The 26,063-nt window shown below is 36.1% G+C and overlaps 1 protein-coding gene across 1 annotated transcript in view; it reads right to left on the reverse strand.

Annotated features, from left to right (window-relative positions):
* Positions 1–24,931: 24,931 nt before the first annotated feature.
* STAMBP (STAM binding protein) overlaps positions 24,932–26,063 on the reverse strand; it is a 70,505-nt gene continuing 69,373 nt past the window's right edge. The window contains exon 10 of the mRNA XM_053718130.1: positions 24,932–25,675. Coding sequence (XP_053574105.1) covers positions 25,619–25,675 — 57 coding nt within the window. The 3' untranslated portion in view covers positions 24,932–25,618. The remainder of the gene's footprint in view (positions 25,676–26,063) is intronic.

A 26,063-nucleotide genomic window follows, 5' to 3' on the forward strand; every position in this document is an offset into this window, starting at 1 on the left:
CAGCGTAGAAACGCCTCTTTCTTTATCTGGTTTGTTGACAACCTTGACAGATGAAATCTCCCTCTTGGGGGAGATAATTTGAAGTCTAGAAGGTATCCCTGAGATATGATCTCTAGTGCCCAGGGATCCTGAACATCTCTTGCCCAGGCCTGGGCGAAGAGAGAAAGTCTGCCCCCCACTAGATCCGGTCCCGGATCGGGGGCTCTCGATTCATGCTGTCTTTGGGGCAGCAGCAGGTTTCCTGGCCTGCTTGCTCTTGTTCCAGGACTGGTTAGGCTTCCAGCCTTGCCTGTAACGAGCAACAGCTCCCTCCTGTTTTGGTGCAGTGGAGGTTGATGCTGCTCCTGTTTTGAAATTCCGAAAGGGACGAAAATTAGACTGTCTAGCCTTAGCTTTGGCTTTGTCTTGAGGTAGGGCGTGGCCCTTACCTCCTGTAATGTCAGCGATAATTTCTTTCAAACCGGGCCCAAATAAAGACTGCCCCTTGAAAGGTATATTAAGTAATTTGGACTTAGAAGTAACATCGGCTGACCAGGATTTTAGCCACAGCGCCCTACGTGCCTGTATGGCGAATCCTGAGTTCTTAGCCGTAAGTTTGGTTAAATGTACTACGGCCTCCGAAATGAAAGAATTAGCTAGTTTAAGGACTCTAAGCCTGTCCGTAATGTCGTCTAGCGTAGATGAACTAAGGTTCTCTTCCAGAGACTCAATCCAAAATGCTGCCGCAGCCGTAATCGGCGCGATACATGCAAGGGGTTGCAATATAAAACCTTGTTGAACAAACATTTTCTTAAGGTAACCCTCTAATTTTTTATCCATTGGATCTGAAAAAGCACAGCTATCCTCCACCGGGATAGTGGTACGCTTAGCTAAAGTAGAAACTGCTCCCTCCACCTTAGGGACCGTTTGCCATAAGTCCCGAGTGGTGGCGTCTATTGGAAACATCTTTCTAAATATTGGAGGGGGTGAGAACGGCACACCGGGTCTATCCCACTCCTTAGTAACAATTTCAGTTAGTCTCTTAGGTATAGGAAAAACGTCAGTACTCGCCGGGTACCGCAAAGTATTTATCCAACCTACACAGTTTCTCTGGTATTGCAACGGTGTTACAATCATTAAGAGCTGCTAAGACCTCCCCTAGTAATACACGGAGGTTTTCCAATTTAAATTTAAAATTTGAAATATCTGAATCCAATCTGTTTGGATCAGAACCGTCACCCACAGAATGAAGCTCTCCGTCCTCATGCTCTGCGAGCTGTGACGCAGTATCAGACATGGCCCTAGTATTGTCAGCGCACTCTGTTCTCACCCCAGAGTGATCACGCTTGCCTCTTAGTTCTGGTAATTTAGACAAAACTTCAGTCATAACAGTAGCCATATCTTGTAATGTTATCTGTAATGGCCGCCCAGATGTACTAGGCGCCATAATATCACGCACCTCCCGGGCGGGAGATGCAGGTACTGCCGCGTGAGGCGAGTTAGTCGGCATAACTCTCCCCTCGCTGTTTGGTGAAATTTGTTCACATTGTACAGATTGACTTTTATTTAAAGTAGCATCAATACAGTTAGTACATAAATTTCTATTGGGCTCCACCTTGGCATTGGAACAAATGACACAGATATCTTCCTCTGAGTCAGACATGTTTAACACACTAGCAAAAAAACTTACAACTTGGTTATAATCTTTTTTAGCAAAAACGTACTGTGCCTCAAAGAGGTACTAAACGATTAAATGACAGTTGAAATAATGAACTGAAAAACAGTTATAGCATCAAACTTTAAAACAACACAACTTTTAGCAAAGGTTTGTTCCCATTAGTAAAATAACAATAATTAAATTTGACATAAAAAATACAAAGCAACGTTTTTATTCACAGTCACTATAAGAATTCTCACAGCTCTGCTGAGAGAATTTACCTCCCTTCAAAGAAGTTTGAAGACCCCTGAGATCTGTCAGAGATGAACCGGATCATGCAGGAAATATAAAAGTAACTGACTGGAATTTTTTGATGCGTAGCAAAGAGCGCCAAAAACGGCCCCTCCCTCTCCCACACAGCAGTGAAGAGAAACGAAACTGTCACAAATAAAAGCAAAAAAGGCTGCCAAGTGGAAAATAATGCCCAAATATTTATTCACACAGTACCTCAGCAATGTAAACGATTCTACATTCCAGCAAAAACGTTTAACATGATAAATAGTTATTAAAAGGATTAGTGACCTTTAACAGAGTAGTTCCGGTGAAATACCATCCCCAGAATACTGAAGTGTATACATACATGTCATTTTAACGGTATGGCAGGATTTTCTCATCAATTCCATTCAGAAAATAAAAACTGCTACATACCTCAATGCAGATTCATCTGCCCGCTGTCCCCTGATCTGAAGCCTTTACCTCCCTCAGATGGCCGAGAACAGCAATATGATCTTAACAACTCCGGTTAAAATCATAGTAAAAAACTCTGGCAGATTCTTCCTCAAACTCTGCCAGAGAAGTAATAACACGCTCCGGTGCTATTGTAAAATAACAAACTTTTGATTGAAGTCATAAAAACTAAGTATAATCACCATAGTCCTCTCACACATCCTATCTAGTCGTTGGGTGCAAGAGAATGACTGGGACTGACGTAGAGGGGAGGAGCTATATGCAGCTCTGCTGGGTGAATCCTCTTGCATTTCCTGTTGGGGAGGAGTTATATCCCAGAAGTAATGATGACCCGTGGACTGATCACACATAACAGAAGAAATTAATAAAATATTTTTATAAGGGATCAAAGGTATATGGTAATTGGCCATGTATTTGACTGCAAGGGGCTATTGTATATATATATATATATATATATATATATATATATATCAAAAACATTAATTGAAATGAGATCTGAGCTTTTATGCTGCAAAATGAATTGATAAAGTATCTGAGGGCTAGATTACAAGTGGTGCACTAACGTTTGCGCTCAAGCGATGTAGGACTACTGCAGGCGTGTTAATTTACGCATGTATTACAAGTTGAAAGTAAATGTGTTTGCTCGAGAGCAATTGAATTTAGCGCGCGTCAGGTTAGCACAACTGAAGACCTTGCATAAGGGTTAAGGCTAAAAGAAAAGTTGCACCAAACACAACATAAATACAGTAAAATAAACTGTTACACTCATATAAACACTATCTGATCAAAATTAATAAAATATTTTTAAAAGGGATCAAAAGGTATATGGTAATTGGCCATGTATTTGACTGCAAGGGGCTATGATATATATACAGTGTATGTATATATATATATATATATATATATATATATTTATAAACTAGCAGCACTAAAGATATTATGATTGACATGTCCTCTTGTTCCTGCTCCTCATTGTGAATTATTGGCAGGAAAAAGGTGCACGGAGATTGTATAATTAATTAATAAATCTTATAAAGTTAGAATTTATGAAGAAAAAAAAAGTATAGAGAAGAAAGAAAAAAGAAGAAAAATTCAATCTTTACCAGCACTAAGACAATTGTTGCAAATAAAAAGTAACATCCCTCAAGGGAAACAAGAATATACTATCAACAGCAGAGATGTACTGCTAAATAAAAAAACAAATGTAACACTATAGCAGATAGAACAAAATAACATTTAATGTACCAAAGCAATAATATGTTAACCCTATATCCTAAGCACATATGTGATTATAAAGATCTGCTCAAATATAATGTTCCACTAGGAACTGGGGATCCCAAGAGCTGACAATGAAGTATGGGCAAAAAAGGGAGGAAAAAATGATTCCTTAGAAACCAGAAGTCTATATCATATTGATGTATGGCCAATTTCTGTTTGCAAACAATTATAGCTTGTGAATTAAATGGCTTTACTCCCAGTTACTACTCGTAAATATCAGCTCTCAGTAGAGTGATCCCTTCATTGGCAAGTAAGTAATCTTATGGCAACTCTTCTCTTGAAAGTACATGACCCATAGGTAGAAAACATTGTCGGTTACAGGGAGGAAGTCAATTAGTTAATAGTGGAACAATACTCCATTCACTGTGCGGTCCTCCGCAATATACTTTGGCTACCCGGAGTTTACTCACTCAGCATATGTAGTTCCTCTTCCTCCCTCTCACCATGCAAATCACTGACTGCTGTAGTTGTTGTTGGGAAAGATTATATACTTGTTGCAACACGGATTTCTTTAGACTGTTGCCTCCTGTTGTCTTTATGCAGCTTAAAGACGACAGGAGGCAGCAGTCTAAAGAAATACTTACTTGCCAAAATCCGTGTTGCAATGACGGGGGAGACCACGAAAACGTTTAATAAATTGTAAGCTGCAAAACGGCGAGTGCCTTCTTTACTTCTATGTCTATGCACTATTTTTGAAGCGCACCCGGAGGTTGATGACATTGTGAGTGCTGGATCCTAACTCCGTATATGTATGTATATATATATATATATATATATATATATATATATATATATATATATATATATATATATATATATTATAGAAAGACATAGAAAGAATCAAGTGGCATACATTACTGTCACTTTAAAGAAAGGGATTACTGCACACAGAATCCTTAATCAAATTGTAATTTATTAAGTTGCGATTATAAAAAGATATCATTGACCGGGTAGTGTCCAGTGTCCATCTAACCAAAAAAAAAAAAAAACCTAAATAAAGCAAGAAAAACCTTTATAAAAAACAAAGGGTGTGGGTGGCACCAGAAAGGCAGACTGTTAATAAAAGATATACTAGTACAGAGCAGCAATATAAGTGTACAATTGTCAACAATGTTGGCTACTCATATATCTATACAATTCCTGACAATATTAGCTCTTATAGAGAGCTGAACAAATTTAATTGAGATAGAAGCAAGTAAAATACTGTTTTGATTTTTAAACATCTTACCCAATTAATAAAAGGTTAATCAGGGGTGTGCAATCAACCTGTTTACACTGTATCAAGTTGTAGATGTATAAGAGCTAATATTGTCAGGAATTGTATAGATATATGAGTAGCCAACGTTGTTGACAATTGTACACTTATATTGCTGCTTTGTACTAGTATATCTTTCAGGTTATTTAGACTTATTTTAACAGACACCGGTGTCATACAGTTTGTTTTTAGGCTGATGTTTTTAGGTTGATATTTTTAAATCGATTGGTATATTGAATCCTCTTACTTAGAAATCCAATAATTGTTCAATTTAAAAATAAAATATTCTTTTTACTAATACAAGTGAACTTTCATTTATTAACAGTCTGCCTTTCTGGTGCCACCCACACCCTTTGTTTTTTGTAATTGTTTGTAATTTCAAACTTTGTGAGGAGTGTGTTTTAGTGGGTTTGGCCAATACTGTTTTTGACTTAACTCCTAGACCACCCATATTGATCTAAGAAAAACCTTTATGCATATAAACATATACAAAGTACACATGGAGTCCTTAAAGCGAGGATCAAAAGCATCTGGCTATATATCACTACTCAAAGTTACTCACACAGTCCGCAATATCATATTGCGGCAGCGTTTAAACAAACCGTCATTCAGCTTCAGCTCTCAGACATGCCGATACCTTAGATGACGTCATGAGGGGGCAGGTTAGTGATCTTACACACCTCTCCTCTGGTTGGTTAGATTCCAGAAAATCTTTGTCTCATAGGCTGTCATACCACCTGTCAAGTGTAAGGTGTATAGCAGCTTCTATGAGGTTAACTTCCAGTGGGAAAATACCAATACAGCAAAGTCCCATAAAACACAGTTCTGTGCACACACACCAGTCCAAATTCAGGGTGTACCACGGATGTCCAGAAACTCCTCCTACTGGTTGTTTGTTTGCTGAAAGAGCCACATATAGCAGATAACAGGTTAATCTTGCAAAAAAGGTTCATAGCAAAGTATCCAAAAGCCACATTGTTGCAAATGGTATAACACACTGAGTGCCAACGTCACGTACGTTTCACCCCCATCATAGACTTGTGTGTCAGGGGCTTCATCAGGGCATAATTAATCTCCCAGAACCACCTCTTTAATAGCACCTGTATGTGCTCAGGTGATCCACACAGGGCGTCTCCTTAAGGTGGACTATACCATCTTAAAGATTTTAAACATGTAAACAGACTGCCCATCTTCCTATGCAGTTAGTAACAATATTATAACATAATTCCTAGTTGATAATATACATTTATATACGTCACTACTGCCACAGTGTTGCATATTCAGTGCTACTCTGTCAATATGGTGCTCAATCTCACATATTTTATACAATTGAGAAAACAGAGAAACTCAGATAGAAAGGGAACTTTTAAACAGAATTTACAAAAAACAGGCATATTCCAATCTATCATTTAAGCCAAGAGGAAATCTAGTCTTCAGTCTAAAAATCCACTTGGCTTCCTTTTGAAGTAAAACTTTATTATTGTCACCTTCTCTCCCGGAGGAGATGCCATTATCTATAACCACAAACCTCAGAGACTGTGCATCACTATTGTGTGCACAAGCAAAATGCCTTGCTACATTAGTGTCTCTCAGTTTAGTGATATCATCTCTATTGCTCTTGTACCCGGTCCTTTATGGCTATTTTTGTTTTTCCAACATAAAAAACCGGGCACGAGCATCGCAGGAGGTATATAACCCCCACAGAGTTGCAATTGAAAAAGAACCTAATGTCATATATTTTTGATCCATCAACTGAAAACTTCTTTGTACTTTCCATGTGTATACAGTACACACAGTGACCACACGGAAAGCTACCTTTCATTCCTTTATTCTTACGTAACCAATCACAGTCTGAGTGACCTCTTTTAAAATGGCTCCTAACAAGTTTATCTTTCAGACTTGGAGCCTTTCTAGCCACCATTGCAGGGTCAGTCCCCACAACTTCTCCAATTTTCTCATCCATTGTGAGAAGGTGCCAATTCTTTTTCATAATTGACCTGACCTCCTCACACTGGTTATTAAACGTGGAAATGAATCTAATCTGGTTCTGGTTCTCTTTCTCTTTATACAAAATATCATCTCTTGACATACTTCTTGCCTTCCAAAGGGCCTTTTTCACACACTTATTTGAATACCCCCTTTTCAGAAAGCCCTCCTTCATTTGTAATGCATGGCAGTCAAACAGAGAGAGAGGAGCAATTCCTTCTTAGACGCAGGAATTGGCCATACGAAATAGCCCTCTTAAGGTGCTCTGGATGGCCACTTCCAGTGTGTAAAACACTGTTAGTCACGTTTTCTTTTCTATAGTTCTCTGCAATAATAGACTGTCCCTCCTTCTTAATTTGTAGATCAAGAAAGGAGAGTCCTATATTACTGGTTTCAAAGGTTAAAAAAATATTTCTGTTATTCCGATTCAAAATGGTAACAAATTCTTTAAATTCATTGATTGTGCCATCCCACAAGATAAGCACATCGTCCACATACCGTATCCACATCTAGATATGCTCATCAGCAATGTCGCTGTAGTTCTCAAAGACCTCACCGTGCTCCCAAGCCCCCAGATGTAAACAGGCATATGTCGGGGCGCAAACCGCCCCCATCGCTGTGCCCATTAGTTGACGGTACACTTTGCCATCAAACATGAAGACATTATTTTCTAGAATGAATCTCAGTAGTGATACTACAAATTCAGTGTGTCCTTTATACTCTGGACCCCTAAGGACCAGCGACGTACCCTGAATGTCGCTGGCCTTTTTTTGGGACTTGATTGTTTTATAACGTGGTCTTGCCACCAGCGTTGAGACTGCTCAATTCCACAAAGCCTGCTGGAGGGAGGGCATTAATAGCGTGTTCTTGCTAGACTTGTGCTATTATGGCCTGAAAAAAACCTTAACGACCAGTGACATACAGGGTACATTGTGGTCATTAAGGGGTTGAGAAAACTTTCGATGGCTTTCAAACCTACTTTGTGGGGAAAAGAAGAGTATAGACCCTCCACATCCAGTGATTGGTATATTGGTATTTTCCCACTTTAACCACATAGAAGCTGCTATACAAGCCTTACACTTGACAGGCATGACAGCCTATGAGACAAAGATTTTCTGGAATCTAACCAACCAGAGGAGAGGCGTGTAAGATCACTAACCTGCCCCCTCATGACGTCATCTAAGGTATCGGCATGTCTGAGAGCTGAAGCTGAATGACGGTTTGTTTAAACGCTGCCACAAACAGAGGTATACCTCCGGATTCCAAGCTTGCAAGCCTTCAATATCATTTGTGGACTGTGTGAGTAACTCTGACTAGTGATATTTAGCCAGATGCTTTTGATCCTCGCTTTAAGGACTCTATGTGTACTTTGTATATGTTTAAAGGCATAAAGGTTTTTCTTGCTTTATTTAGGTTTTGTTTGTTTTTGTTAGATGTTGTATGTTTTTTGTTGGTTTGTTCAGGACACTGGATACTACCCAGTCAATGATATCTTTTTATAATCGCAACTTAATAAATTACAATTTGATTAAGAATTCTGTGTGCAGTAATCCCTTTCTTTAAAGTGACAGTTATGTATGCCACTTGATTATTTCTGTGTCTTTCTATAAAAGAATTCTTTAAAGGGTTGCACCAGGTTTTGTTAAGCATAATAGTATTAACTCCTCCCTCCGATTCTAAATAATAATAAAATAGATATATATATATATATATCTCCTCTCAAATAAATGCACTCTCAGGACTTTTATATGGAATAACAAAGTTATTTTTTATTGGAACGTTTTCGGGTATACACTACCCTTCCATCAGCATCTGGTAGTGTATACCCGAAAACTTTCCAATAAAAAATAACTTCATTATTCCATATAAAAGTCCTGAGAGTGCATTTATTTGAGAGGCTATTGTTCTGTATTTCTGCACCCAGGCAGCTGACACCGGTTGGTTGATCTGTTGAGAGGAGGTCAGCGGTGAGGTCAGTGGCTAGTGAGGCAATGGCTAGTATCACATCCAGATAAACACACACATGAACCCAATAGAGGTTCAATTGTTGGATACTTAAAGGGACAATCTACACTAAAATTGTTATATGCTTAAAAAGATAGATAATGCCTTTACTACCCATTCCCAGCTTTGCACAACCAACATTGACATATTAATACACTTTATAACATTTAAACCTCTAAATTTCTGCCTGTTTCTAAGCCACTACAGATAGCCTTTTATCACATGCTTTTTTATTTGCTTTTCACAACAGGAGACTGCTAGTTCACGTGGGCCATATAGATAACATTTTGTTCACGCTCAAGGAGTTATTTAAGAGTTAGAACAACAGCACTAAATGCAAGTCAATAGATAATAAATAAAAGTCATGTGATCAGGGGGCTGTCAGAAGATGCTTAGATATAAGGTAATCGCAGAGGTGAAAAGTGTATTAATATAACTGGTTTGGTTATGCAAAAGTGGGGAATGTGTAATAAAAGGATTATCTATCTTTAAAAAAAAAAATGTAGACTGTCCCTTTTAAAAGTCTGCAGAAACACTCAGGCACACAAAAAAACATGTCTCACTAAAGAGTTAAATACATTGCTAGATAAAATAAGAAATATAAAGCAAAAATGTCAGAATTCTTAAGTTTTAGAGGAACATTACAAGTGTGAAATAGTAGGGACCTAAGAGTATTTATATACTTAAACACACACAGGCATTCCTACAGCTCATTACTCTTCTGCATCATCCAGGGTGCACTGTTACTGTAAAACACAATATATGCACCATAGAATAAAGGAAAAAAGAGGAGTAGAAAAGAAAACACTATGCTAAGCACAGCAGGGGTTAAAAAAAAAAGTTTGTGTTCTGCTGTGAACTGGAGTATGGGAGATTTATGTCCTGTCAGTGTCACGGCAGCATAACTTAGATAAAACAGCCTTTCTCCTTTACCTTATTGTTCACTGAATTCTCTCTAGTGTACTGTGTGCAGAGGCTGGCGGCACTTCATTGGGGAGGTAAGAGTGGGAGGGAAGGAAACGGCAAGCTTCTAGCAGCAGCCCAGAGAAATTGCAGAGGCAGTTCACAAGTCACACATTACACTCAGAGCCTAGAAGTTTGAAACCTGCGCTCTGTGAGTGGTCAGCACTTGTGGCGGCACATATCACTGGTTATGAAAATTTGATTGACAGTCAGACCCAGGTCTGAAGCGCCCAACCCTCCCATCCCATTTTTTTTTTTTAAATAAATAAAAAGTTTTAAAATGCAATGTTGGATTCAATCGTTTTTTTACAGAACTAAGTGCTGCTCAACTCCTTACAAAAAGTTACAGTGCTATCTCAGACCTGTCTGGCTCCTGTAGTAACCCGTCACCCATGACCCCCTGATGGCAGCCCTGACTCCACGCAAAATACAAAAGCAGCATTTCCCTTTACCTTTGCAGGGCAGACAGTTCAATGCACACTACTCCTTTAGTTCTTTTTTTGTGTCTCATAGTTTCTTGCTTATGTTAAAGCAAAGAGCATTTGCAATAAAAGACCACACAGCTTCAGCACAGCAACCTTCCTGCTCTAATCCCCACTCCAACGTGATAACACACACTAACCTTAAAGGGAAATGCCACCCACATTTTTTCTTTTATGATTTAGAAAGAGAATGCAATTTTAAACATCTTTCTAATTTACTTATATTATCTAATTTGTTTTATTCTCTTGATATTCTTTGATCAAAAGCATATCTAGATATGCTCACTAGCTGCTGTTTGGTTGCTGCACATAGAAGCCTCGTGTGATTGGCTCACCATGTGCATTGCTTTTTCTTCAACTAAGGATATTTAAAAAATGAAGCAAAATAAATAATGGAAGTAAATTGTAATGTTGTTTAAATTTCTATTCTCTATCTGAATCATGAAAGAAAGATTTTGGGTTTAGTGGCCCTTTAACTATCTGCTGAAACGTCCTCCAGCACTCAACAGGGCTGTATCAACTCACTCCATGAGTGAATAGTCACATTCCACTCCTTCAATACCTTCGGTCCTGACTCTGGAGGCTGTCAGGCTGAAGCCACGGCCAGCCAGGCATGGTAATACCAACACAGACAGCTTCAATCCTGGTTGTTAACAATGTGGGCGAGACAAGAGAGTGCTTCGCCAATCATATGTCCATAGTCTCAACTGACATCAGCCCCACCCCATAAGGCTGCTAGAGAGCAGCCTTAACTGTGCTCTAATTGATTTGGTTAAAATACAACAATGTGACTCACAGAGTGGGGTGGGCACTCCGGCGCTCCATTATACAGCATCGGAGACTGAGCTGGTGACTGCCTCTCTCCATGAATGTCAAGTAAAAAAAATGTTTTCACTTTTTAAATTTTAATTAAAATTTGTTTTTTTCTTTCTATGGCAGGGTAAGCAGTGCCTCCCCTGCCTCCTGACTGCACGTCCCATTATATATATATATATGTCCAAGTTATAACACAAGCACTCACTGGACTTGATACAGGTGAAATATAAAGTTTTTTATGCCATATAAACAAGTGAAGTTTTGGGGTGTTCACCCCTTCATCAGACCAACGGTGAACACCCCCCGAAATGTCACTTGTTTATATGGAATAAAACACTTTTTATTTCACCTGTATATCAAGTCCAATGAGTGCTTGTGTTATAACTTGGATATTTTAACTGGCCGAATTGAAACTTACTGTTTGTAGGAGTGCACTTATTTCAGTGGAATATATATATATATTGTGTGTAACATAGTAACATAGTAGATAAGGTTGAAAAAAGACTGAAGTCCATCGAGTTCAACCTATACAAATCTAAAATACTTACAAAAAGCTCCAGTCAAGCTTAAATAACCCCATTAAAATGTGACCCATTTAATACTAGCAATCATATCTATGAATTTTGTTTATATACAGAAATTTATCCAGACTATTTTTTAAATGTATCTATGGTATTGGCATTCACTACCTCCTTTGGTAATGAGTTCCACAATTTTATTGCTCTTACAGTGAAAAAACGTTTCCGTTGCAGGAGATTAAATCTCCTTTCCTCCAACCTTAAATTATGACCTCTTGTCAGAAACTATTTTCTTGGAATAAAAAGAGCTTCTGCCATCTCTGTATATGGGCCTTGAATATATTTATATAAAGTAATCATGTCACCTCTCAAGCGCCTTTTTTCTAAAGAGAACAGACCCAGTTTGGCTAGCCTCTCCTCATAGGTTAATTTCTCCAATCCCCTTATTAGCTTTGTGGCCCTTCTCTGAACTTTTTCTAGTTCTGCAATATCTTTTTTAGCAATCGGTCCCCAGAACTGCACTCCAAACTCAAGGTGAGGTCTTACCAGGGCTTTATATAATGACAGAATTATGCTTTCCTCCCTTGAATCAATGCCTCTTTTAATACATGCTAGTATCTTATTAGCCTTTGAAGCCGCTGCCCTGCATTGTGCACTCATCTTTAGCTTGTTATCTATTACTACTCCCAAATCCCTTTCCTCCTGTGTTTGGCTAAGTCTTGTCCCATTTAAAAAATACGTAGCCTGCTTATTTTTACTTCCAAAATGTAGAACCTTACATTTTTCCGTATTAAATCTCATTTTCCATTCACTTGCCCATAGTTCTAATTTTAGCAAATCCCTTTGTAAAGAGAGTTCGTCCTGCTCTGACCTAATGACCTTACTTAACTTAATATCATCTGCAAAAATAGAGATGTCGCTATTTAATCCTTGCTCCAAGTCATTTATAAAAATATTAAAAAGAACAGGGCCCAGTACTGATCCCTGGGGGACGCCACTGATTACCTTTGTCCAAGATGAGTATGATCCATTTACTACTACTCGTTGCTCCCTATCTTTTATCCAGTTATTTATCCATGAGCTAACATTTTCAGCTATTCCCAGTCCCTTAATTTTGTGCATTAATCTCTCATGTGGCACTGTATCAAATGCCTTTGCAAAATCTAAGTATATCACATCAACTGATTCCCCTTTATCTATATTTTTACTTACTTCCTCGTAGAATCTAATTAGATTAGTTTGACATGATCTATTTCTCCTAAAGCCATGCTGATTAGAACTCATAATCTTGTTTACACGAATATGCTCATCAATATAATCTATTATAATCCCTTCAAATATCTTCCCCACTATTGATGTCAGACTAACTGGTCTATAGCTTCCTGGATCATCCCTGCTTCCCTTTTTGAAGAGTGGCACCACATCAGCTTTACGCCAATCCTGGGGTACCATGCCTGAGGATAATGAGTCTTGAAAAATTAAGAGTAAAGGTTTGTCTATAACAGTGCTAAGTTCACTTAACACCCTTGGGTGTATTCCATCTGGGCCTGGAGTTTTATTTACCTTAATATTTTTTAGTTTTTTCCTGATATCCTCTAAACAAAACCCAGTTAGTGGTATGGACTGGCATGTTCTATTCTGTTCCAAAGTATCATTCAATTGTTCCTCTCGTGTATACTGAAGAAAAAAACTGGTTTAGTACCTCAGCCTTCTCCCTGTCATTATTTATCATGCTACCCTCCACACATTTTAATGTACCTATATTATCCTTCTTAGATTTTTTGCTATTTATGTACATAAAGAACCTTTTAGGGTTAGACTTTAATTAATTAATTAATTAATTTTTAATTTTGGCTAATTTGATTGCTTTTTTGCATGCTTTGTTACATTCCTTATAAATATTGTATGCTGAGTCTGTACTATTTTCTTTTAATAATTTAAATGCCCTACGTTTTTTCCTAATTTCTCTTAACACATTTTTATTTAGCCATAACGGCTTAGTTTTTTTATTTTTATTTTTATAACCATATGGTATGTATTGATATGTATATTTATTTAACAAATTTTTAAATATTATCCATTTATCCTCTATATTTTTATTAGAAAATACATTGTCCCAATTTATATTTAATGATTTCCTTAAATCGTTGAATTTTGCTTTCTTGAAATTAAAAGTCTTAGTTAAGCCTTTAAAACACTGCATATGAAAAGAGATTTCAAATGTAACCATGTTATGATCAATGTTACCCAAATGTTCTTTAACTTCTATGTTTGATATTATATCTGTATTGTTTGATAGCACTAAATCCAATATAGCTTTACTCCTAGTTGGCTCCTCTATTAATTGTGACAAGAAGTTATCCCTGAGAACATTTAAAAATCTATCCCCCTTAGCTGAATTACTAGTTTCATTGGCCCAGTTTATATCAGGGTAGTTAAAATCTCCCATAATTACAGCACTGTTATTAGCAGCCTTACCTATTTGGATAAGTAGTTGAGTTTCCTCCGGGTCACTAATGTTGGGAGGCTTGTAGCATGTTCCTAGTAATATATTTTTTTTTTTCCCCCACTCTTTATTTCAACCCACAGGGTCTCTACATTGTCACTTGTATCATAAATATCTTCCCTTATTGTAGGTTTAAGGTCAGGTTTAATATACATGCAAATTCCTCCACCCCTTTTATTATTCCTGTCCCTCCTAAATAATGTATACCCCTCTAAGTTAACTGCCCAGTCATGTGAATCATCCCACCAAGTTTCAGTTATACTGATAACATCATAGTCCTCTTCTGCAACTAAGAGCGTCAAGCTCCCCCATTTTACCTGTCATGCTTCTTGCATTTGTTGTCATACATTTAATTTTCATGTGCTTTCTGCTGCTACTTGGTGTACTTTCCTCTATACTTTCTAATGTGACATTTCTTAAGTCATCCCTTCCTTGAGATATTAAGGGAGTGACATATTCAGAGACTGATCTCTCTGTTCTATTTTGTTCTAATTGACCCTCCCCCCCTTTGCCTAGTTTAAAAGGTTCTCTAAACTTGCTACCATCCTTTCCCCCAACACACCTGCACCCATGTAATTCAGGTGCAATCCATCCTTACTGTACAAATTGTACCCTAGTGAAAAATCAGCCCAGTGTTCTAAAAAGTCAAACCCCTCATTTTTACACCATGTTTTTAGCCATGAATTAACAGACCTTAGCTCCTTCTGCCTTACTGAGTTAGCACACGGCACTGGTAATATCTCAGAAAATATTACTTTGGAGGTCCTTGCTTTAAGCTTGCTACCTAACTCGCTGAAGTCATTTTTTAGGACTCTCCATCTCCCGCCGATTCCTTCATTAGTACCAATATGCACCATGACTGCAGGATCAGACCCACATCCCACTAACAATCTATCAATACGCTCCACAATATGCCTAACACGAGCCCCTGGAAGACAGCAAACTGTTCTATGTAAAGGGTCTGGATGACAAATTACCCTATCAACCTTCCTTATAATAGAGTCTCCTACCACCAACATCTGCCTCTGGCCCTGACTTGTATGCCCCTCTTCCATGACTGAAGGACTGCCCACCATAGTATGCTCCTCTTCCACAGCTAAAGGACTGTTCACTATACTAGGCAACACAGCCCTCTCTGACACTGCCACCCCTGAACTGATATCCCCAACATCTTCACTTAATCTGGCAAATCTATTGGGGTGTACCAGCTCAGAACTGGCCTGTCTCTTCCGCTTACATTTACCTCGCCCTCTAACTGTGACCCAGCTACATCCTGGAGTCTCCTCATCTGAATCCTCCCCATTCCCACTGCTGGAACCATTAACAACCAGCTCAGTCCTATCCATTTCCCTTTCAAGTGTCTGAATTTCATGCAGTGTTGCAATTCGTTCCTCCAGATCCCCAATACGAGTTTCTAAAGAGACAATATGCTTGCACTTGCCACAAACATATAATCCCTGAAGCGGCTGCTCCAGTGATGCAAACATGTGGCAAGCTGTACACTGAATGAGATTCTCACACATTCTTAATAAAAGGTTTAACTTAAAAGTATTAAATAAATATATTTCCCCTTGGTTACCCCAAAACCTTGGTTGCCTAACTACCTTGGTTAGCTAACTATTATACTTAAACAGACAATGTTACTTTAACAGAGAGTCAATACAGCAAGCCTGAAAGAGCAAGCTCACAGAGTAAATGTGCTAAATTTATAGGCTTGCAAGGCCCACACAGGTGAAAATAATCCCACCCCTAATTACCCACACAGACAGAAAAAAATAAATAAAAAAAATGGAATGCTAGAAATAAAGTTATTTAGTTATTTCCTTTTTTTAAATTAAAAATGCAACCCTTGCAAAGCAAATAATTTATAAAATAGCTTGGTTAGCTATTATACTTAAACAGACAATGTTACTTTAACAGAGAATCAATACAGCAAGCCTGAAAGAGCAAGCTCACAGAGTAAATGTGCTAAATTTATAGGCTTGCAAGGCCCACACAGGTGAAAATAATCCCACCCCTAATTACCCACACAGACAGAAAAAAATAAATTAAAAAAAATGGAATGCTAGAAATAAAGTTATTTAGTTATTTCCTTTTTTTAAATTAAAAATGCAATCCTTGCAAAGCAAATAATTTATAAAATAGCTTGGTTAGCTATTATACTTAAACAGACAATGTTACTTTAACAGAGAATCAATACAGCAAGCCTGAAAGAGCAAGCTCACAGAGTAAATGTGCTAAATTTATAGGCTTGCAAGGCCCACACAGGTGAAAATAATCCCACCCCTAATTACCCACACAGACAGAAAAAAAAATAAAAAAAAAATGGAATGCTAGAAATAAAGTTATTTAGTTATTTCCTTTTTTTAAATTAAAAATGCAACCCTTGCAAAGCAAATAATTTATAAAATAGCTTGGTTAGCTATTATACTTAAACAGACAATGTTACTTTAACAGAGAATCAATATAGCAAGCCTGAAAGAGCAAGCTCACAGAGTAAATGTGCTAAATTTATAGGCTTGCAAGGCCCACACAGGTGAAAATAATCCCACCCCTAATTACCCACACAGACAGAAAAAAAAAAAAAAAAGGAATGCTAGAAATAAAGTTATTTAGTTATTTCCTTTTTTTAAATTAAAAATGCAACCCTTGCAAAGCAAATAATTTATAAAATAGCTTGGTTAGCTATTATACTTAAACAGACAATGTTACTTTAACAGAGAATCAATACAGCAAGCCTGAAAGAGCAAGCTCACAGAGTAAATGTGCTAAATTTATAGGCTTGCAAGGCCCACACAGGTGAAAATAATCCCACCCCTAATTACCCACACAGACAGAAAAAAAAAATTTAAAAAAAAATGGAATGCTAGAAATAAAGTTATTTAGTTATTTCCTTTTTTTAAATTAAAAATGCAACCCTTGCAAAGCAAATAATTTATAAAATAGCTTGGTTAGCTATTATACTTAAACAGACAATGTTACTTTAACAGAGAATCAATACAGCAAGCCTAAAAGAGCAAGCTCACAGAGTAAATGTGCTAAATTTATAGGCTTGCAAGGCCCACGCAGGTGAAAATAATCCCACCCCTAATTACCCACACAGACATAAAAAAAAAAAAAAAAAAAAAATGGAATGCTAGAAATAAAGTTATTTAGTTATTTCCTTTTTTTAAATTAAAAATGCAACCCTTGCAAAGCAAATAATTTATAAAATAGCTTGGTTAGCTATTATACTTAAACAGACAATGTTACTTTAACAGAGAATCAATACAGCAAGCCTGAAAGAGCAAGCTCAGAGTAAATGTGCTAAATTTATAGGCTTGCAAGGCCCACACAGGTGAAAATAATCCCACCCCTAATTACCCACACAGAGAGAAAAAAAAAAATTAAAAAAAAGGAATGCTAGAAATAAAGTTATTTAGTTATTTCCTTTTTTTAAATTAAAAATGCAACCCTTGCAAAGCAAATAATTTATAAAATAGCTTGGTTAGCTATTATACTTAAACAGACAATGTTACTTTAACAGAGAATCAATACAGCAAGCCTGAAAGAGCAAGCTCACAGAGTAAATGTGCTAAATTTATAGGCTTGCAAGGCCCACACAGGTGAAAATAATCCCACCCCTAATTACCCACACAGACAGAATTTTTTTTTTTTTTAAAAATGGAATGCTAGAAATAAAGTTATTTAGTTATTTCCTTTTTTTAAATTAAAAATGCAACCCTTGCAAAGCAAATAATTTATAAAATAGCTTGGTTAGCTATTATACTTAAACAGACAATGTTACTTTAACAGAGAATCAATACAGCAAGCCTGAAAGAGCAAGCTCACAGAGTAAATGTGCTAAATTTATAGGCTTGCAAGGCCCACACAGGTGAAAATAATCCCACCCCTAATTACCCACACAGACAGAAAAAAATAAATAAAAAAAATGGAATGCTAGAAATAAAGTTATTTAGTTATTTCCTTTTTTTAAATTAAAAATGCAACCCTTGCAAAGCAAATAATTTATAAAATAGCTTGGTTAGCTATTATACTTAAACAGACAATGTTACTTTAACAGAGAGTCAATACAGCAAGCCTGAAAGAGCAAGCTCACAGAGTAAATGTGCTAAATTTATAGGCTTGCAAGGCCCACACAGGTGAAAATAATCCCACCCCTAATTACCCACACAGACAGAAAAAAAAAAATTAAAAAAAAATGGAATGCTAGAAATAAAGTTATTTAGTTATTTCCTTTTTTTAAATTAAAAATGCAACCCTTGCAAAGCAAATAATTTATAAAATAGCTTGGTTAGCTATTATACTTAAACAGACAATGTTACTTTAACAGAGAATCAATACATCAAGCCTGAAAGAGCTGAGAGATTATTTAGAGTGTGTCTAAATAATAATTCTATAATAATATCTAATAATGTGTTTACTGTGTATTTACTATAAATATTTAACCCGGCAGGAATACACTAATTCTTCATCTGCGCTAATCCGACATGAGTTATATTAAGGTGCGTTATGTATTTATTAAATATAAAATATTAAAATATTTTATATTTAATATTTACAAAACGTGCCTTAAGATAACTCATTCTTCATGCGCGTTAGACCTAAAGTGTGCAAACAGGAACACGTTACCCATATTTTACATTTGTTTTTTCTTAACATTGAGAAAAAACTTTTTTTTAAAAAAAATATAGGATTTATATATATAAAAGACTAACAGCACAAATCTCAATTGAAAAAAAAAACAATTTATGTAAGAACTTACCTGATAAATTAATTTCTTTCATATTGGCAAGAGTCCATGAGCTAGTGACGTATGGGATATACAATCCTACCAGGAGGGGCAAAGTTTCCCAAACCTCAAAATGCCTTTAAATACACCCCTAACCACACCCACAATTCAGTTTAATGATTAGCCAAGTAGTGGGGTGATAGAAAAAGGAGTAGAAAGCATCAAAAAGGAACTGGAAATATAATTGTGCTTTATACAAAAAATCATAAGCACCATAAAAAAGGTGGGTCTCATGGACTCTTGCCAATATGAAATAAATGAAATTATCAGATAAGTTCTTATATAAATTATGTTTTCTTTCATGTAATTGGCAAGAGTCCATGAGCTAGTGATGTATGGGATAGCAATACCCAAGATGTGGAACTCCACAGAAGAGTCACTAGAGAGGGAGGGATAAAAATAAAAACAGCCATTTTCCACTGAAAAAATTAAATCCACACCCTAAAGAATATTTTTTTCTCATAAATGCAAATAAGAAACTTAAAAAAGAGGAATCAATCTCAAACAGCTGCCTGAAGATTGGCTGATAGAATTCTATAAGCCAATCGGAATTAAGGTAGGAAATTAAGCCAATAGAATGCAAGCTCAATACTACTGGCTGATTGGATCAGCCAATAGGATTGAACCTCAATTCTATTGGCTGATTGCATCAGCCAATAGGATTTTTCCTACCTTAAATCCGATTGGCTGATAGAATTCTATCAGCCAATCGGAATCGAAGGGTCGGTATCTTGGATGACATCATTTAAAGGAACCTTCATTCTTCAGTTGGACTTCGTTTGAAGAGGATGCTCCACGTCGGCTGGATTGAAGATGGACCCGCTCTGCTCCGGATGGATGAAGATAGAAGATGCCGTCTGGATGAAGACGTCTGTCTGGATGTCCTCTTCTGCCCGGATCGGATGAAGACTTCGGCCCCTCTGGAGGACCACTTGTGCCCGGCTGGGTGAAGACGTCTCAAGGTAGGGTGATCTTCAAGGGGTTAGTGTTAGGTTTTATTAAGGGGGGATTGGGTGGGTTTTAGAGTAGGGTTAGGTGTGTGGGTTATAATGTTGGGGGGGGTATTGTATTTTTTTTTTTACAGGTTAAAGAGCTGATTACTTTGGGGCAATGCCCCACAAAAGGCCCTTTTAAGGGCTATTTGTAATTTAGTATAGGGTAGGGAATTTTATTATTTTGGGGGTATTTTTTATTTTATTAGGGGGATTAGAGTAGGTGTAATTAGTTTAAAAAAATTGTAATTATTTTTTTATTTTCTGTAATTTAGTGTTTGTTGTTTTTCGTACTTTAGTTTATTTAATTTAATTGTAATTAATTGTAGTTAGTTTAGGGAATGAATTTAATTATAGTGTAGTGTTAGGTGCAATTGTAACTTAGGTTAGGGTTTATTTTACAGGTCAATTTGTAGCTAGGTAGTTATTAAATAGTTAATAACTATTTAATAACTATTGTACCTAGTTAAAATAAATACAAAGTTGCCTGTAAAATAAAAATAAATCCTGATAGCTACAATGTAACTATTAGTTATATTGTAGCTAGCTTAGGGTTTATTTTATAGGTATTTATTTTTAAATAGGAATAATTTAGTTAATTGTAGTAATTTTATTTATATTTATTTAAATTATATTTAAGTTAGGGGGTGTTAGGGTTAGACTTAGGTTTAGGAGTTAATGCCTTTAATATAGTTGCGGCGACGTTGGGGGTGGCAGATTAGGGGTTAATAAATGTAGGTAGGTGGCGGCGATGTTAAGGATGGGGATGGGGGGGCAGATTAGGGGTAAATAAAATTAAACTAGTGTTTGCGAGGCAGGAGTGCGGCGGTTTAGGGGTTAATATATTTATTTAAGTGGCGGCGATGTCCGGTCGGCAGATTAGGGGTTAAAAACTTTATTTAAGTGTTTGCGATGGGGGGGCGCCTCGGTTTAGGGGTTAATAGGTAGTTTATTTTAACACATAAAACTCTTAACTACCGACTTTTAAATGCAGTAGGATTCTTGACAGGAGAGGGTGTACCGCTCACTTTCTCCAAGACTCGTAATACCGGCGTTAATAAAATCCCATTAAAAAGATAGGATACGCAATTGACGTAAGGCGATTTGCTGTATGCTCGAGTCGCGCAAGAAAAGTGAGTGGTACACCTGTACCTGCCAGACTCGTAATACCAGCGGGCATTAAAAAGCAGCGTTGGGACCCCTCAACGCTGCTTTTTAAGGCTAACGCAAGACTCGTAATCTAGGCGTATGTGTTTTGTACTCTCAAAGAGATATACAGATAAGAAATATTAATCTGTATGGGATAGTAATCCAATGTAGATATAATTATATGAAAATGACATGTTTGCTGATGTCAAGGTATGTATATCATATTAAGATGATTCTGGGGAAAGCAAATGATTGACAATGTAATTGAAAATTGGTATGATTGCTAGAAACATGTTTGTATTTAATATTAGAGTAATCAAAAAATGAAATTATATTAGCCCATCTATACTTAAAATTATAAGTGATTAATGCAAAAAGTTATAGTATGTTAAATAATCACAATATAGGGAGATATTTGGATTAGCAGTGATTGATGGTGAGACTATTTGCTGGTTGTCTGCTGCCCCCTAGGGGAATGGAACTGGTATGACAGCCAAATAAATTGTCTATTAGAACACATGCAGAGCCAGTCAGGGAGGCGTCTCCCAGGTGACCAATGAGATGTTCAGATCCAAGGATGAATCACAGACAAGCTTCCGAAGGGCCTATCATATAGTTTCACCAATGATTAAGATAATATAAGCTAAATGCAAGAGGAGAGGCAGGCAAACTTTTTGCTAAACTCTGGACTGATAATTTGCTGCGTTGGGACACAGTCACTTTAAGCAAATTGGGCTACTTTTTCTTATCCACATTGCAATACCTTTATTTCATATGAGGTGAAACTAAAAATATTGGAAGCTGAAATATCGATTTGGTTATTTTTGGTGAAGTATACGCGATTGATAAATATATGTATAATATTTAAATCAAAGGTATTTGGTAACTATAACTAAATTGCAGTTAGTCATTTTAAAAGGGTACTTTGTATTTTAGCTTGCATTCATAGTCCTGTGTAGTCTTAACTAGTCACTCTTGTATGCTAAGTAATTAATGTATTTGCTAGAAAAATATCCTTTGTGTTGAATATATTTTAGTCAGGCCCATTATTGTAAGTAAATCTTTCTGGTATGTAATTTATCTTTGCAAATATATATATATATATATATATATATATATATATAGGTTGCACCGATACCATTTTTTTATGACCGAGTACAAGTACCGATACTTGTTTTCAAATACTCGCCGATACCAATTACCAATACTTTTTTTTTTTAATGTCATGAATCCTTCTTTATAATTATAAAGGGCTGTAATTCAAAAGACATTATGAAATAATAAAAGTTTTATTTGTCACAAAGTTCACTGAACATGTTTATAAATAAAAAATATTACAATAAAATATTACATTTAAAGGGGTGATGCAATTGGGTTGTAGGGATGTTATATAACATCAATCTGACATTTGTATGGAGGTTCGACTCTAAGCTGAACAGTCTTTCACTTTCCACACTACTGCATGGTGCAGAAAGATATTTTTGGGCCATTTTAGCCAGAGCTGGAAATCTGTTTATTAACTGACCAGTACTTCAGGGGTTTGTCTGAACGAGTAGTAAACAATTTTTTGTTTAGTCTCCACTCCAGTTTAAAATAAAATGAGAACATGCAGTTTGAAAAAACACCACAAGATAGCATATGGGTAGGAAGTGGAGGTATCGGTTTAAGTATCGGTGCATTTGCACGAGTACAAGTACTTGGTATCGGTGCAACCCTAATATATATATATATATATATATATATATATATATATATATATATATATATTAGAATTTGTCTTAATTGTAGATAATTAAGAATTTATTTCAGTAAGTATATATATATATAAAAATTCTATTGTTTTAATTAGGGTTGTATAGAATCATTTGTGGGCTTAATAGCTTAAGTATATTTGTCTGGTAGCTAGGGACCCATACTGTGATATTTCATTGTGGTATTTTAATGCAATTCAATTGTGAATAAGGTTAATTCTAAAGGTATATTTGGTTTGCTTTGTAAAAAATATTATAACAGTTTTAAACTTGTATAGTTTGATTCATATCTGGTTTTCTATAAATATAATTCAATGTGTCTATAAATTTTAACCAATATAAAGAATTTAGGAATTTACATTAATTTTGTTTAGTATATGCATTTTATTGGGGGTTTGTTTTAAAGAATAATTATTAAATATATTGTATTATAACCCGGCCATATACTGACAACAGTAACATCAGAGTCAGGATCAGAATGAGACATTTCGCAAAACGTAACAGAAAAAGAAAAATAACATTAGGCCAAACATTCAATTTCCACAATGTAACCGTTTCAGTAGAGAAAAAACAAAAGTAGTCATAAGTTCATGAAAACAGGGAGCATTCGAGGGAAAGGGTATAATAACTAAAATTTGGCACCAAGAATGACGCATTACGCAAAAGAAGTTAAAAAATGTTGGCGCAAAACTAACACCAGGAAATAACACACCTTGCGTCATAAACGCAATTTCGCGCCAAAACAACTAGCATCAACAAAGACTCAGGAAATAACGAAATTTGCGCCAAAGGCGCAACTTCGCAGCAAAAAAAAGTAATAAAAAACAGCATTTTGAGTTCTCGCAAGCCTAGATTTGCCTGCGAAAAAATTAAAGTCAAATTAGAAAAAGACTGAACCCCAGGTAAGAAAAAAAAGTTTTAATAAACTTCCCAAACATGATTCCTATACTGAAACTGTTTAGACTGCAAAGGGAAATACACATAGACCTGACTCATGGCAAATATAACTAAAATACATATATTTAAAACTTTATATTAATACATAAAGCACCAAACCATAGCTGAGAGCGTCTTAAATAAAGTTACATACTTACCGAAAGACACCCATCCACATATAGCAGATAGCCAAACCAGTACTGAAACCTATCAGCAGAGATAATGGTATATAAGAGTATATTGTCGATCTGAAAAGGGAGGTAGGAGATGAATCCCTACGACTGATAACAGAGAACCCTTGAAAAGATTTCCCGTGAGAGAAACCATAAAATCAATAGGAGATACTCCCTTCACATCCCTCTGACAAACACTTTACTCTGAGAGGAATTGGGCTTCAGAATGCTTAGAAGCGCTTATCATAGAAGAAATCATAAAAATCAAGCACAAACTTACTTCACCACCTCCATAGGAGGCAAATTTTGTAAAACTGAAATTGTGGGAGGGGTGTATTTATAGGCATTTTGAGGTTTGGGAAACTTTGCCCCTCCTGGTAAGATTGTATATCCCATACGTCACTAGCTCATGGACTCTTGCCAAATACATAAAAGAAATAATAATTATAAAACAGCCAATTAGCTTTGTAAATGCTGATGTCCCACTATGTGATCTCATGTGATTTTCAGTGAAATCTTTCAAGATTTTATAGTAAACGTCATTAAAATTAGTAGGGAAATAACATGACACCTGCACATGCCAGATGCACACTACCTTGGAAGTCCTGGGCCTAGCAATCTGATTGGCTGCCTAATGTATCTTTACAATGGGATGTGGCTACTGAGGAAATATTGAGGTAAAATATCTTCCTTATTTTCTAGTCAGCTTTTTACAGCTATGCTATATCACTTTCAAGTACTTCAACATTTGGGTATCATGTCCCTTTAATGCCTCCCTTTCCTTTCATTGTATCAGCCCTGAATGTCAATGTAAGGAGACAAAAAGGGTTAGCTTACAGCTAACCAACCATCCCCTATGAAATGCTCACTTTTCATACTACTCAGAATATTTTTTCCCCCTATTTAGAACTTTTTCATTTTCTTCGTCACAATTAGAATTCTGAGACTTTTTTTCAGGGAACATCCCAAATATTTTATTGTTACTTAAAGAAAATAAACATCATACCATATTCTCATATCATATCCAATATCAAGCTAGTGTCTCATATAAGGCCCATTTAAGTATCAAATAAATTAATTTATGAACATTTTCTTAAAAAAAAAAAAAATAATAATAATAATAATTGGAGAATATTAATAAGATTGAGCAATGCTTTGAGAAAGAGAGGTTAAGAGACATCAACTCAGTGTTATGTTAAAAATAGCATGTTGTCTGTTAAATTTAATAAACCCTCATTCTACTATTTACCATCTAGAATTTGTTTCTAGTTTTTAGCACTACAAGGAGTAGCAATTAATAGCTTGGCAAAAAGAAAACCATAAACAACAAAGTTTAAATTTCAATGCTGGTCTCATATTTAAAAATAATAATAATAAAAAAAAAAAATTAGCCATTGTATGGCTATTAGGGTGTGTAACGAGCATTGTAGATTTTCCTAGGTTGTAGGAAATTATGGTTTTCAATACTCTCCATCTTGACTTGTGTCTTGCAAATTACACAAGTGATAAATACATGGTCAGAAACAGGTTGCATATGTTTAGCTCTTCTCCTAGGCTTTAATGGCAATCTGGTCACTGAGGAGCTAACAGGTGAAGAGGAATTCGGAGGAAATTTGGCATTTTTTTCTTGAGAATTATCGGAGGTCCAGCACAGTGACATCCAGATCACACACGGACGAATGGCTGCAGGCCTAGGGACAGGGAAAAAAAAGGGCACACAATAAAAGAAGAGAAATGCATTAAGAGAGAAAAATAGTCATAGTATATTGGTAATATAAAAAAGGATAGAATGTGAAATAAAATACCCAGAAATAAATGAGCTGAAATTAAAGTGCCATTATAGTCAAGAAATCACATGCTCTAGTTTGTTAGAGAATATCATTTTAAGAATGGCGAGACATTAATCCTATGTGTTTAACCCGCGCAAATAATATCACAGAGACCTCTAAAGTGCTCTATTTTTGTGTCAAACATAAATCACTAAAGAGATACAAATGATCACCAACAAAGAAAACACCACCTAGTGGTGTCTACATAGTATAATTATGTGCATAATGAAAACCATTAATGTACACTAAA

This window comes from Bombina bombina, chromosome 6, assembly GCF_027579735.1.
Source record: "Bombina bombina isolate aBomBom1 chromosome 6, aBomBom1.pri, whole genome shotgun sequence".
NCBI classification, from domain to species: Eukaryota; Metazoa; Chordata; class Amphibia; order Anura; family Bombinatoridae; genus Bombina; species Bombina bombina.